This window comes from Dipteris shenzhenensis, chromosome 11 (assembly GCF_047967505.1).
Source record: "Dipteris shenzhenensis isolate YYH24624 ecotype China chromosome 11, Dip_SZ_1.0, whole genome shotgun sequence".
Classification (NCBI taxonomy): domain Eukaryota; kingdom Viridiplantae; phylum Streptophyta; class Polypodiopsida; order Gleicheniales; family Dipteridaceae; genus Dipteris; species Dipteris shenzhenensis.
Window position 1 is genome coordinate 24,921,009 of NC_141606.1, and position 15,761 is coordinate 24,936,769.

General features: G+C 44.2%; 1 protein-coding gene across 3 annotated transcripts; it reads left to right on the forward strand.

The window, feature by feature from the left end:
- The first annotated feature begins 273 nt into the window (after positions 1-273).
- On the forward strand, positions 274-15,501 carry LOC147896811 (uncharacterized). Of its 3 annotated transcripts, none has more exons than XM_087381769.1 (13): positions 274-815; positions 959-1,041; positions 1,180-1,263; positions 1,724-1,781; positions 1,962-2,005; positions 2,253-4,121; positions 4,662-4,747; positions 4,845-6,310; positions 8,196-9,288; positions 9,579-9,818; positions 10,103-10,227; positions 12,853-13,442; positions 13,542-15,501. In XM_087381769.1, the coding sequence occupies exons 2-13, from the start codon at positions 973-975 to the stop codon at positions 15,291-15,293; spliced, it is 7,476 nt and encodes a 2,491-aa protein (XP_087237895.1). In that variant the 5' UTR covers positions 274-815; positions 959-972; the 3' UTR covers positions 15,294-15,501. The 3 variants fall into 3 exon arrangements, with proteins under 3 accessions (XP_087237895.1, XP_087237897.1, XP_087237896.1); XM_087381771.1 differs by having other exon boundaries at positions 965-1,041; XM_087381770.1 differs by lacking the exon at positions 274-815 and having other exon boundaries at positions 842-1,041.
- The last annotated feature ends 260 nt before the right edge of the window (positions 15,502-15,761 follow it).

Genomic DNA, 15,761 nt, shown 5'->3' on the forward strand with positions numbered 1-15,761 from the left:
CAACGAGCTAATACCAGTCGTCATCGGCCCCCTGCTGCTCGTTTGACGATTCTAGAATCTACACTCTGCAGCAGCAACCGTTTCACCAGCTGCAAAAAATGCGAGAGGGGATTGGGGAACCTGCTGAGTGCCCAAAATACAACAAGAAGGAAACTGCTGTCTGGTGCTACAGGCTGCAAAGCCCATGTGCACTGGCACGCGGACTCCAACACGGAACCCTATCGTCTTTACATTTCAATTCATATCACTCTAATATATAAACCCAGAGTGTGTCTCAAGTAGACAAAGTCGTCCCCAAACGGGGGCACCCCCTCTCTCTCTCTCTCTCTCTCTCTCTCTCTCTCTCACACACACACACACACACAGCTTCATCCATCATCTTCACTGATTTTGGGCTCCGCCCAATTCCCCACCCTCTTCATCCCGCAGCATTTTGAATCGCCCACTTCCTCCAACCGTCCCATCCCTTCCCCCCACTACCAATTCTGACGCTTCCTCGCTCCAAAATTGCCTTTTTGTTCGCCTCAATCGCGCCTCACCCTGTCTGTGGTTCCACAGTCGTCGACGTGCATCTTGGCTGCTTTGAGCTCTTGGCCCCGCCTCGGAAAGCTTCTGGTTAATCTCACGACTTTGTCACAGTCCGTTCGTTCGACAAGGAACTCAAACTGGCCTTTCCATGCGTTGCAATCCGCCCACCCTCACGTAATTTGCGCAACTTAGGTGTCGTTGAAGTTGGATCTTCAGGTTGATCCTCTCAGCAACGGACCTCTGATGCCACGGCAAATCGGCGCGCAAAATGCGATGAGATTGTGAAGGTCTTTTTCCTGCTATTGTATACATACATAAACCTCTAAGATCCATGGATTGGATTTAAAATCGTATTTCGATGCACGCCACATCCCCTGCTCGATGTCATTTAGCTAAGGAGTCTAATCCATTTTATGGAAACTGTCCATAGTTGCAGCATCCATTATGGGTAGATACAAGCAGCGAACCATCTCTGAGCTTTTGAAACACACCTCGAAGCTGAACAAGCCAAGGGTATACACATTATTTCCTCTTTTTGATGGTTTATGATCCATTAATTGTCTCCAGGTTCCCCTGACAGGATGTCCGTCTGTCATAATTTCTTGGAGTCTAGCTTAAGCGTTCACTAAGGTCAAGTGTCTGGCCGTGCAGACGACTGCGGTCCTTGAGGGAAAAGCTCGAATGCAAGGGCCTCTTGATGAACTGGGTGCTGAAACAGACTTAAAAGCATTGCAGGTAATCGGCTAATTGTGTCCTTTTTAAAGATGCTGTTTGCAAGAATACATACTTTTTCGTTTCAGTCTCTTCTTGCATATTCTTTCCTCCTTCCATTTTCTTGATTTTCATAGTCAATTGTTAATGGCATCTACTTGTACTGCTTACAAAGAAGTGGATTGTCCTGAAGGAATCATGGTTCTTTCATGTTCGGTTTGTATCCTCATAAGCTGCAAACGTGCAATGCCAGGCACACCTGTACTTTTCCATCGGCGCTGTTTTATTGTAAACATTCTATTTGGTTTAAGAATGCTAATTCAAGCCTCATGTGGCTTCATTGTAGACATTCTATTCAATTTAACAATGCGAATTCAAAGTTATATTTGGGAGAATGAAGCCTTTTGATTTTGGTTTGCTGAGATCACAGTGTTTTTGAAATGCAGAGTTTCAGCGTTTTAAATTGTAGCCATTATTGTCACAGGTTTGTGGGAATTGTAGAAATTATCTTGACGCTACCCAAATACAGAATTGTGGCATCTGTAAGTGAAAAGTGCTGCTTTCCCTGTACTTTCATTGTCAGTACATGTCAACAGAGCCTTTTGTTGTCAAGCTAATTTTTGGTCAGAGAACAAGTGCTTTTCACCAATAATGGAGCTAGGTTGCCACCTTGAGTTTTAAGTGACTAATATTGTTTCTTGTTTTGCATTCTGGCCCAACAGGCAGCAGGGAATACCACAGTTTTTGCCTGGAAGTCCCCGTGAATGTATGTCATTGTCAAATAAAAGCATGCACTTTTTTGGTTTTTTGAGTTTCGAAGACTAGCATGCGGACTTGCTTTGCTATCTTCTGATGTAGGCTGAGAGGCATGATTATTTCGTCATAGTATTCCCTCATGGAAAGGACAATTTTCCGGTGGCCAAAAAGTGCTTTGTAGTATTTTGGTTTTAGGTGGCTCGCAGTGCTTTTTAGAACTTTGTTTTTCCTCAATTATGTTCTCTGTATGTATGCAGGGAGATGCAGACAGTATGCGATTTTGCTTTAAATGCCAATTTCCGGCTGTTGACGATGAATCTCAACTGGCTTCAACTGAAGTTGCTACAGATGATGTTGCCCATTGTGAACAAGCACAGGAAAGAATGGTTGTATGCAGGACAAATGAGAATGTGCAAGGATCCCAGGATATTTGGACACCATACATTGCAAAAGAGCAATCAGATTCTCCAAAAGGTTCAGATGCTCCACAAGGCATGCATACAAATTTGATTTACCCAGAAACCTCTTGTCTAAAGACAATCCCCGATTCAACTCCAGAGTTATCCAACACTGAGAGCAAGATTTCAACCACATCTCCTGTCCGAAAGACGGGGGTACGACGAAAGAAGGTTGCAGATAGTTTTGAACACTCTAGCTTTGCTGCCCAGGTAGGAGTATCAGACTCGGAAACATGCAGGAGTGCTGCTAAGGAAATAAAGGTGGATGCATTGCAGAGTTCCACTGTCAATAAGGAAAGCATTGAAGCTGTAGTTGTCAGTGATAAAGTAGCAGAGGCGTTTACAAACACTGCAACAACTGAGGATGTTCAGTCCGTCAGAAATGGGGCTGAATTACTAATTTCAAACAAAACCATTGGGATTAGGTTTATCAATGGCACAATAAATTCAGATTTCCAAGAAGAAAGCAATGATGATCAAGTGGTTGAAGTTAGTGCAAGTGGTCCTGGGACGGCTTCAGCGAATGTGATGGTGGAATCAAAAGAAATGCCTGTTAGACCCGAGCAAAATCTTGGTGATAGACGAGTGTTGAATGCATCATCTGTTATGACAGAACCAATTGTGACAATAATGCCTACTCTTGTTACTGATTGTTCTGTTAGACAACTAGCAGTGAAAGAAGACAATGTGCGGAAAGATGTGATACCAGAAGCTTGTCCATCAGATGGATTAGATTGTCAGAGTTTTCTTGCCAGAGAGACCTCTGGCGGGGAGGTCTCAAATCAAGAACTGCCAATAGAAGGTGTCCTTGTAGTTAATAATGCAGATTTGACAGAGTTTCCTATAGAACAAATGTCGTCGAGGAAGTACGCTTTCCAAACTGAAATCCCTAAAGACGAAATACAGACCAAGGGTGATATAGTTTCAAACTTCTCTACTCAAGAAATAGATTCAGCAGACAAGGTTCAGATTGCAACACACATAATTACAAACCCACAACCATTTACAGAGAGTCCAGATGGCTTGTTGAAAGAGCATAATTTGGGTGAAGGGCCAGGCTTTCTGCAAAGCCAAGCAACTTCAGATATTATACCATCACAGATACATGAACCTCATCCAAGTCCAGAACAACTTAGGGAGAGTAGAGCGCAAAATGTAGTGCATGACGCAGAGATGCAGATGGATACGATGCATGATATATTAGTACAGACAGCTTGTTCCATGACTACCCAGAGTCAAACTGCTTTGGAGATAGAATCAAGGGTTATCTCTCCTAATTTGGATCACTTGAAAAGTACACAGGTGAAGCCAGTGCTCACCACTGGTGAAGTACTGGCATCCAATCAAGCATCTTCTGGAATACATCTGCCATCTACAGGGTCACGAGTAAAACTGCTGGATGAGAGGGACACAAAATCCTTGACTGGCATATACGAACAAATGGTTTTGCCATCAATGTCAGACATGCTTCAAGTCACCTCTGAGGAAGCCATTGGAGGGAACCTTGGTTCAGCTGTAGTCAATATTGGAGTTGGAAAGGAAGATACAGTACCTAATGCAAATTTAGGTCAGAGTGCTGTTTGCACTGACAATCCTCTCGTGAGTCAGGAGGCAAGCTATGTGCCGCCTCTGGTCACTCCCAAGATGAGAACCCCACCTGAGGATGATGTAAGTCTTGGCAAGATTCCTTGGATGTGTGTGGTCCTATTTGGGTTTTCTATTGTTGTGAACTTAGATCTTTTGCCTTCAAGCAGATGCCCATGCCCTTATATTGTGCGCATATCCTGTTATATGGATTAGCTAGACTTTTACAATTGATCAAGTTAACGTTCCAGATGCTGCTGCACTTGAGATAATGAAGTTTTTATCTATTATGCTTGTCTTGAAAGTAGATCTGTTGCGCTCCTTTATTGGCTTCAGTTTTTCTAATTTCTGTATTCATTATTTGTCACAGTTCTTATACGCTCTTTATTTGAGAGTCATTGTGCTGCATATAACATCCCTGTACTTTCTCACAAAAATCAAGTGAAACTTCTTTCCTCCTTGGCAAATTTGTTTCCTCCCGTTGTGGTTCCGATCCCTTAAATCTTGCTTCTGCATGATTGCTCCATGGCCGTTTCTCTCAATCCTTCTTTTGTGTCAGGCATGCGACTAACGAAGCTTGCCCTTGTTTTAAGCATCTCTTAAGTGTCTTGGTTTCCTGCCCAGGTGAAAGTTTGTGACATTTGTGGTGATCCGGGATATGAAGCCATGCTAGCTGTTTGTAGCGAGTGCAATGAAGGAGCAGAACATGTGTAAGTCTCTATTAGGTGTTGCTATTTTAAAATATCAATTAAGCTACAGCAGCATCCAGGAGCCATGCTTTTCTCTGATACAGTTTTACTTGCTCAGATATTGTGTGCAAACTTTGCTGGGCCAAGTCCCCGAAGGATATTGGCAATGTGAAGGTTGCAGAATGAAACAGAGGGCTGGTGGCTCAAAACACTCAGAGCTGAGCCCTGCTAGTCCTCTTCTAGCGAGGATTCCATCTCTGAATAGCTACAGGAAACAGGGCAACTTTGGAAATGCCCGTTCAAGGCTTTCAGCCCGGCTAGAGAAGAGGAAATTGGGACCAGAGAAAAGGAGACCTTTGAAGGGTATGCCTTCATCTCAGTTCCCGGCAAAGAGACATGCAGTAAATAATGGTGAAGGTGCACCAGCTAAAAAAAAACAAGCTGTAGAGTGCCCTGTCCCATCTATTCAGGTGATCAATGTGGCTCCTGTAAGGCCTGCTCTATCCAGGGAGGGTTCTTTTAAAATTGCAGATACAGGGAAGGTGAAGTTCATATCACATGCAACCTTAGCGGGTAGTGCTATGGGACCTCAAGGCACAGGATCAGGTTCACGTGGGACTGGAAAATTGCTCCTTTCAGGTGCCTTATCTAGCTTGCATCCCCTGCGCATGAGCATAAATCACTCTGGGCAGATGTCTAAGGGCCGTTACACAACTCCGAGCAACGTCAGTGGCTCTTCAGCAAATGGAAATGGTACAAAAGCAAGTGCGAGTATCCAAACAAATAAGGCCTCTATAGGCACGTCTGTGATCGTATCTCCGGGTCTCAAAAACTCAGGGTCGTTGAAGTCCAGTGATGGGCTGCCTTCTTTTCTACTTCCTTCAAAATCCAACTTTTCTTCAAAGCTGCAGATAAACAGTAGGAGCTTTAAAGAAACTGTCGAGACTGGTATGCAAGGGTTGGCTAAAGAGGGGTTATCAGGAGGACAAGCACCATTGGTCAATATTAGAACAATGAGCAAATTGACATCCTTCAGGATACCGAAAGGTACCGGAGCAAGTAGTTTGGAGAACAAATCACAGGCCGATAGTCTAAGATCGCCTGGTTTGAAGGCAATGTGTTCTGATGTAGGTCTGGAAAAAGCAGTTCAAAGCAAGTTCAAAGAACCTTCTAATAGCACACCAGACCATAAAAGTAAAGCATTGGAAGGAAGTGAATCAATAACTTTACTGGATACAAGCAATGTTTGTAATCCTCTACCTTCCCATGGTGTAAGCCATTTGGGTAACCAGATATCTCTTGAAACTTCAAGTATGCTACATGACACGGAACTATCTTCAAAGGGTGAGGCAATATCTGCTGGTGTTGATTTGCCTGACAACTTTGTATATGAGCATATTCAGCAGAATAGTCATAATCCCAACCTTACTACACATGTGCAAGAATCTGAGAATGGCAGTGCTGAACAAGAGAATACGAATGCTCTTAAAGCAGATGTACCAAAGACTTTGAGTATGGTAACGGTAATAACAGCAGAGAAAGCGAGCGTGGATTCTTGTCCCGAGGTGCCTGTGGTAAATGCAGGTAGATTCTTGCTACCTGTCAGTTTAAATTGACGGAGATTGAACACTTTCATAACTATTGTTGCTTCTTAGTCCTTTTCTTTTGTGACACGTATGTGCCTTTCCCAGAGGGGATTCCATAGTAGCTAGTCCCTGCTATGTGATAGAATTTAAGGCTTGCAGCCTTGTGCTTTATTTGCATGTTCTTGTATGGGGGAGAGAGAGAGAGAGAGAGAGAGGCTGGAGATGATGATGATGATTCTAATGCCCTTTGGGAGGCCAAATACAGGCTTTACAATAAAGAGAGAGAGAGAGAGAGTGGCTGGAGATGATGATGATGATTCTAATGCCCTTTGGGAGGCCAAATACAGGCTTTACAAAAAAAAATCAGGAGTTACAAGAGGTAAGTGCATGTGCACAAAAACAGAAGCTACAAGAGACCAGTACATGTGCACAATAGGTACGTGCAAGTGGGTGATGATGACCCTAAGGATTGGCATCATGAACCTGCTCTAGAACTTCTTGCCTGGTGCTCAGCAATCTATGTGCCCGTGGATAGAGGATTTGTTGAAATCTCTCCCGCACCTGTAAGTACTGTGGGCCTGTGGGTGAATCTCGAAGAGTTTTGCACGTGCACATTGCTCCCAAGCGATCCTGTGTCCTTGAAGCATATGACCAAGGTGTGGTCTTTGTTGTATCATGTCGTATGCGCCTCGATCCCGTGCATCGTGGTTATGCACTCATCCGCTGCCTTACCATCTCCGGCGTCAGGTTTATCTGTCGATAAGTGTATAACCTCCTTTTGGAGATGTGTAGCTTTATTTCGGACTGTCAAAACCTCGTCGATGAGGGTTTTGACCACTTTTTGCTACTCCGCCTCTTGGCTTGGAGGTGATGGAGGGTGTGAGCTAGAGAGAGCATGGCTGTGGTGGGGAGGTCAAGAAGGGTATGGGAGGTGAGGGGATGCACTTGGGTAAGGGGTAAAGGAGACAAAGAAGAGAACTGCGGGGATACCATTGGTGTAGGAGTGGGGTTAGGAGGGCTAGAAGGCTGTGCCACTGTCTCTGTCTCTGGATGGGGCAGGGTATATTTGGAAATACAAGGGTGAGAGGCTGAGGTTATACTATCCTTGTACAAGGCAGTACTATCGGTTTGATTCCAACTATGTGTCACCTTAGTGTTGAGGTCCTCTTTTCTTTCCCTTTCTCCTCTGCTTGCTGCCCATGTGGCTTGTCATGTCCTTTTTTCTTCCGTTGTTTATCTCTTTCTTTCTCATTCTCTCTATCGGCATCCTTGGCTACGTGTGGGGCCTGGTCATATTTAAGAAGCAGAGTGTGGTAGTGGACTACACGTCTACGTTTCTGATTTACTGCCCATGTTTTCCGGTTTCTGCTTCTATCTTCTGTTTCTCTATTTCCTGTTTTCTGTCTTCATGTCCACTTCTCTCTTCCTCTCATCTTCATGTTGAGGATGTTGAGATGCAGAGCAGCATCAAGGGAGGTAGAAGCTGCTAAGGGTTAGCGGGTGCAGTAAGGAAGGGGGGGGGGGATGTGGAGCAGCAAGAAGCGGGCGACATGCAGAGGGGGTGACAGGTGTAGCAGGATTGAGTGAAGGTTGCAGCAGGGTGGTGGGTTCAACAGGGAGGTGCGCGGGTGCTGAAGGCAGGTCAAGGAGGTGGGGGGGGGGAGGATGGAGGCGAGGCGAGTAGAGCAGGTTGGAGGATATAGATGCAGGGTTGGATAGCCAGGGGCGCGGAGGGGAGCAGCAGGCAGAGGTCGAAGTGTGGGCAGGGAGGGGAAGAGCAGCAGCTGGGGATGAGAGAGAGAGAGAGAGAGAGAGAGAGAGAGAGAATAACTCTGTTGTTTGATTTATGTTCTTGTGCTTCTATGACTATCAATGTTTTATAGGCAAAAAGCAGTCAACTGTTCTGGCAGTGTCCCCAACCAAGAGTCTCTGCACAAATGAAGCAGCTCCTAGCTGCCACCCAGAGGGAGACAGAGTATTGCAGCCAAGTCAACAAGGCACACCAAACATGGAAAAACTTGATGCAGTTCTGGTTGGTGAAGAGAAGCCTCCACCTTGTGTGGACAAGGCACTTCCAGATGAGGAAATTAAGAATAGCTACAGTCCGAAAAGCAGGTCTTTTCTCTCCTCGGGTTCTCAAACTTTTATGCCATCATTTGGAAGTACTAGATGTTATAGATGCAAGGAATTGGGCCATTCTGCTCCATTCTGTACCATTCGCAATTCTACAGCCTCAGAGGGTGCTGGAGCTGTGAAGGGTGCTTCGTGCACCATTGAAAGTGCCACAAGAACTTCACAAGGCTTGGTGGAAGCTGCAAGTTATGCAAAGCCTAAGTTTTCAACTTGTGAAACTGCAACGATTATCAAGCCTTCAATGGACAGAGAGTCAGCTTTAAAGGTCAATATGCCACAACTTCAGAAGTTGAACTTGAATCGGGGTGGTGAAGTACAGGGGCAGGAAGAGCAACCTCAAAAAATTGTTGGCCCTTTTCTGATACCTTTCCCAGAATCCATGGCTCCAGGAATAAAAGCCAAGGCTGACATCCCTAAACAGGATACTGTGGAGAGAGGTATACTTGGAATAAGTACAGGGCAACAATTGTCCAGTGTTCTTGGCAGTTACATGGCACAGGGAGCTGCTTCTATCAGGTCTGCAAACTCAATTGGGAAGTTGTCTGTAATCCCATCTAATAGTGGCATGCCTGAAGCTGGGGGCAGCAAAAATCTACCTTTCAAAAAGGCGACAGAAGCTGACACGAGTTCAGTGCTTCCTGCTAGTTCAACTTGCTCACGATACCCTACAGCAATGCAGTCAGCCATACCACCTATAGATCCACAAACCATGACCAGGAATGCAACCTATGTATCCAATGTACTCGGAACACCGAACAGCATTTCTGTGGACCCAACAGTGCCTCTAGCCTCAGGATATGAAGAAGCTCCAAAAGTGGTTCCTGAACCTCAAAATGTATGGCGGTAAGTTCTTGGTACACCATGTTCTGTGAAGAAACGTACTTTGTAGTGTGTCTGTATTGCTTTGTATCTGCTTTAATTATTAACTGTCCCATCAGAACTAGTCTCAATATTGTCTTTCCAATTATTGAAAATCTACGACATCCAGCAGTTTTTCAACAAAGTTCTTTGGTTTCTTTCGTTATCTTAATTGTTTTCATGCATTGGCTTGCTGGCGCATGCATGCAAGAGAGAGAGAGAGAGAGAGAGAGAGAGAGATAGAGAGAGAGAGATGAAAGCTTGCACGATTGCAGGGGTACTTTTGAAGTCATTGCAAAAGGGAATTTGCAGAGTAGTTTTCATGGTCTACAAGCACACCCATCAAACCGAGCTTTGTTTAAAGTTCGTGAGGTTGCGAAAAAGTTGCAGTCTCCATTACGTCTAGAAGAGCTTCCCCGTGGTAGTGAACACAATTCTTGGCCTGCTCAGTTTCAAAAAAGTCCACCGAATAATGACAACATTGCTCTCTACTTCTTTGCCAGAGACAAAGAAAGGTGAGATTATTTGTTGACCAGACACCTCTCTGCTGATTATGATTGTTTCTTTATGTACTGCTGCATTTGCAATTTCCTGTCTATGACCTTTGAGGTTAAATGAGTTTTTAACACCTGCATTCAATTAATTCTATTCTCTAGTGCCATCCCTCTTGAGAAGTACATAAATTCAGCATGCTGTCTACATGTGAACTGTTGCTGAGTGTGCACACATCGTTAGCCCAACATTTCAGTTCTTGAGCTTCCTTTCCATCTTCTTGATTGGCTCCTTTGTTTACTTTCAGTTATGAACGATCGTATAGACCACTGGTGGATCGGCTCATGAAATACAACCTAGCGTTGAAGGGTTACATTGAAGATGCTGAGCTTATGATTTTTCCCTCCAACTTATTGCCTCCTGTTTCTCAGTGTAAGTGGCTCTATTCTTAAATCTTGAAACTGGTTCTTAAAAATCGCATTATTGAAAGGTCATGGGTGTTCAGAGATGGCTCTCTATGATGGAAGACCATTTTTTCAATACAACCTTGTTTGCTGTGCAATGTGATGTATATAAATTTATGTGCATGTTCCACCCCCACGCCTTGTCATTCCTTCGCCAGAGGGAGAGAGACAAATTTCATTGTTGAGCGTCTTTTTTTTCCAAAAATTTTCCCAGAGGGAGAGAAACAAATGTAATAGTTGTGCTTCTTATTTTTTTCCATTTTTTTTGGACGGGGTTCTGAGAAACCTGGGCAAACATTTTGTACATATATGAGAGAGAGAGAGAGAGAGAGAGAGAGAGAGAGAGAGATTTTGTGAAGTCTTTAGCAATTGATACATCAAATGTGCTAGTAGGATTGATTCTCCATTTGCTAGGAAGGAACCGAAACCACCCAAAAAAAACATGAAACCCATCGTGCTGGTTCAAGCTGAACAAGTTGAAAATCTCCGAAGAACCGTGTCTAGCTCTTGAAAGTACTTAATGTCTCGTAGGTACAAGGCATTGGTGCCGGAGCAGAGGAGACAATGTGTTTGCGAGGGGTAGGCCATTGTTTGAAGTGATGGTTCAAGCTGGAATGAGTGGACAAACTCCGTGTCTAGCTCTTGAAAGTACATAATGTCCTCTTAGGTACAAGGCATTGGTGCCAGAACACAAGAGGAGACAACCTGTTTGCAGGGGTAGGCAATTAGTTGAAGTGATGATTGAGATCTCTGATGATGTGAAGCGTTGTATGTCCTAGCGGTAACAATCTCTTGTATGGCAAATGTGGTTCCCTCCGACGAAACAAGAATGTGGTATTTTGTGCCGCTTGCATAGGTATTGTCCTTGCGCGTGTGTATTGGAGTTGTCTGAGGAGGGACCAGGGCAGCAGATATCATTCAAGTGAGGGGTATAGACTTTATACATACATACATACATACATATATATATATATATATAGCGAGAGAGAGAGAGAGAGAGAGAGAGAGAGAGAGAGAGAGAGACTCAATGCATTGGTAGGAGTTGTTTGGTGCAATTGACTCTCCTAGGACCCTGAGGGAAGGCTGTCAATGATGAAGCAAAAGCAAATAGAAGTGCCACTTGCATTGATTTCGATGCTAGAAAACTAGCACAAAGAATTTGGGGCATCATGGCACTCTCTTAATTGTGCAATACGCCGGACATCTTAATATAAACTGGAATCCGAACTCGACCTTAGCCAGGATGCAAAGGTCGCACAGCTGACATTTCTGTTACTCTTTGGGGGTTCCTAGATATCATCTGTCCCAATAACACGTGGAGCTGGCAGAGAGCAATGTGAAGGGCATGAAAGAAGATGGGTTCTCAGGTCGCTAAGTTAAATGATGAGACCCTCAGCTCAAAGATGGAACAAGTGTGCCATATAGAAGTTACACGCTTCCTTCCAATGTGGGGTAATTCTGGGGTTCTCTACGTGTGGTTGGAGGAGTTCCTGTTTTGATCATTTGGTTAAGATGAACGTGTAGCTGATTTTGGTTAAGGCCAGAAACAAGAAGAGTTGGTAAGCTACATTTGAGAAGCCAAGTGCCTAAAAGGTCATTGCAAAGATGTACTAGCACATAGTGTTTGTGCATGGAAATCGTATTTGAAGGGCCTCTTCTAGCTGGAGGGGTGTAACCTGAAACTCAGCCAGCAGAATCTTAGGAGGAACCCAAGGATTTCCTTTAAAAAAATTAAGAGCATGCGAGTCTGCAAAGTTTGACCATCCAACCTGGTCCCCACATGATACTTTCATAAACAGTAGCTGGCTTCTCCTTCTCCCATAGATAAAAAAGGAAGACATTTAAATCGACAGTTTGAAAATGTGCACAAAACACTGATGTTCCATTCATAGAGAGGGCAGCATATGCCTCCCCAACTTCACTTTTCTTGCTGCAATATAGCAAAAAACAATGGAAGCAAGAGTGGTAGTTTATAAGGCAGAGGCTGTGCTCTGAAGAAGAAAGGAAATCATTCTAAGGCTGGGTAAGATGAGTTAAAGACTACAATCTTCGCTGTGGAAAGGTTGACGGAGAGTCTGCTAGAGTCATAGAGGGCCTGTAGAGCAACCATTTGTGCTTGACAACTATTTGGGGCAGAGATTCAGGAGCAGGCTATCCGCATAAAGAGAATGGGCAGCTGCACTTTGATCAATCTATAGATTTGATGAGTAGGAGTAGGACATCCTTGTTTCTCAGGACAAGGTCATATCAACTGGATTCTGTGTCTGCATTTGAGGCTTCACAAGCACATATATGCCTCCTTGAACTTTAACACTAGTTCATGGGTATTATGGCCTCTACAGGATTATCTGAAACTCCTGTCATGACTGAGCATCCCCTTTGTTTGTCTTTTCTATTGTGATTGCCCCTAATACAAAAATTCCCTTTCTGCTTGGCATATAGATGTTGAATCAATAAGAAGGTACCTGAACTCTAACCTCATTGCGTGATTTTGGCATGTATGTGCTTGTGTGGAGAGAGAGAGAGAGAGAGAGAGAGAGAGAGAGAGAGAGAGAGAAGCTGTGTTTCTGACAGTTTGGTGTTGTGTTGGAAGGTTGGAACAACTTCATGTTCCTTTGGGCAGTTTTTCGTGACAGAAAACCCACTATCAAGCAAGCAGATACAGATCCTATGCTCATTCTCTCCAAGCAGTCAGAAGGGTATATTGAATCTAAAACATTGCAGCCAGAAGTTTGTTCCTGGGTGGGAGGGGAGGACATGCAAATTGATACATTGGAAGGAAAAAAACTAGATGTTTCAGACGTGGCTGGAACAAAATTCAGAAGACTAACTTCGAGTGGAGCATTACAAATACTTACGAATGCTGGTAGCCCATTCCTTCATCCCGAACTACAAGCTGCTCTTCCTTTACAAACACCTTGTCAGCCAGCATTCCAAACTTCCTTGCAGCCAGAGGCTGTTGTAAAGGAAAGCTTGAAGCAGCATGATGACAGAGAACAAGCCTCTGTGCCAGTCAAGTCTGCTGTCCTTGGATCCAATACAGTGGAAGTTGTTTCAGACACGGAAACACGCCATTCAAAACTTGTTTCCTCCAGCAGGGAGGAGTTCAGAGGGCTGGATTCACCTCCTGGATTTGGAACTTCTGCGCAGAAACAAGTCTCAGTGAGCAAGATTGGTGAAGAGGTAAAATCTTCACTGCTATTACTCAAGTTCTGGAAGATTCACAGAAGGGTTTCTGAGTTTATTTATGACATTCTGATGCTGACTTATTTTTGCATCCAGGGTAATATCCATACTGAAGTTATAACTGTGAGTATCTCAAAATCCAATAATGCTTTGCAAGCATTGCCAAGAAAAGAGCATGGTGGTCTTGAGGCATCAAGACGTATGCCTTCTTTGAGGCAGTCTTCACCATCACAGATCATCTGTCCTAGTCCTAGAGAAAGACAGGGGGAGGCATGGACTCCTCATAAATTGTCTCGTTCAAGCTCTCGCTCACCGACAAGGTACTGTGACAGGGATAAGGATAGAGGCATTCGGGAATGCAAGTATGAAAGGAATTGGGAACGAGAGAGGATGGAAAGAGGATTCTATAGAGATAGGGAGCGAGATAGGGATCGTGAGAGAGAAAAGGAAAGGGACCGAGAGCGGCAAAGGCGACATCGGGATCGAGATCGAGATCGAGATCGGGAGCGGGAGCGGGAGCGGGAGAGGGAGAGGGGAAGGGAACGGGAGAGGGGGAGAGAGAGGGGGAGGGACAGGGAAAGAAGAGAGAGAGATTGGGACAGGGAAAGGGAAAAAGGGAGAGAGAGAGAACGAGGAAGGGACCGAGAAAAGGAAAGAGAGCGGGAGAGGGGAAGGCCACTGGGAAGAGATCGTGGGAGGCATAGATATTATGAGCTTGCAGACACTGAACGTGATAGAGAGAGCAGGCATTGGCGTCATTATCCTCACTCTGGTTCTCCTTCTTGGTCCCCGTCTGTTCATCGTGATCGGTCTCGATCTCGGTCACCAATGTCAAGGTCAGAACAAAACCATGACAGATATCGACCATTTTGTCATTCAAGGTCATATTCCCACTCTCCAGACTCTGATCGTGGTTCAGGTCGGTTGCCATCAAGAGCGGAAAGTAGAGATATCAGCCAGAATAGCTTTTCTCAAAAGGGAAAGTCACCTGCTGTTTCATTGGGTGATCCAAAAGCAAGGGATGAACTTGTAATGGAGAACAAATCTATCAGGGATAGTGTTCCAGAAGATCAAGGGAATTTTTCTCAATGGGGAAGTAATAGTGGCTCTCTATGCAAAGTACATACAAAGGGATCAAAGGAATGGTTGACTCCTATTGCAGATCTGAATGTGAGTCCTATGGAGACGGATGGAAATGAAGATGATGTGACTGCTTTGCCGGAAGTGCAGAGTGTGACAGATCTTGACCGTAGTGGTCATTATCATGATTTCTTTCCTGCAGGTTTTGTCGGTGCTAGCTATCAAAAACTGGGTGAAATTAAAGGTTTCTTAGGTAATAGTCGCACAGAGCAGGGTGAATCTTCAAATAATACAGGTAAACAGTCTCTTGATCATCATCAATCATTGAACCCCGTTCCTGAAGAAACCAACTGCCCCTCATTTAGCCCAGTGAATAATTCGACGGATCCTTCATCCGGCCCTTCGATTACTCCATTTGAGCCCTCTGCTTCTTGCCTTCATTTTTTCCCCTCAGCCGGAGAGGCTCCTGATAATAAAAATAAAGCTTCCAATATTCCTGACCTCAATCTTGCACTTTGCGTGAAAGAGAAGAGTCCTGAACACGGAGTGCTTCCTTTATTTGTTCAGCTGCTTGATTCACCTCAGCAAAGTTTGAGTCCAAGATCAAGTGCTGTGGCGGTGTTTTCAGATGTATCATCAAAGCCTCCAGTCCAGGCATCCCTGTCGTTATCACTTGCTATTCCACAACATGCTGAACATTTGGAGGTGGATATGAAGAGGCCAGCAGGTGCTGAATCAGTCAGCACTTCCTTATGTCTCTTTGGTTAATTTAATACTTGTACACTTATGTCTCTTTGCTTAATTTAATACTTGTACAGTGCATGAAGAACAGTATCAAAACAATACTTTTTGATGTATTGTAGTCATTATTTTATTTTCTATCACTTTTCAAGAATCATCCATTTCTATGCAGAGGCAATGCTACTGTAAATTTCACTCCATAGGATAGCCCTTCTATGTCTTTGTCACAGGAAATTGCATTCTATAAATGGGTTTAAAAATGCAACATTCTAATGTTAAAGTCTTTGTTTCTGAAGACTGATCATTTCTAGCTCGTGATTTGTGGATCAACCTACAGTGTTGCGTTGGATGCCTGTCTTTCATATAGCTCTCGGGAGTCAGGAATCACCGTAGTTGAGTCCTTTCTATTTTCCATCTGTGGTATTTCTGTGTTTCCTGGATGATAGATCCATCCTCCAAGAGAGCAGACGTTTCTATTGTTTAATTTTTGAATTT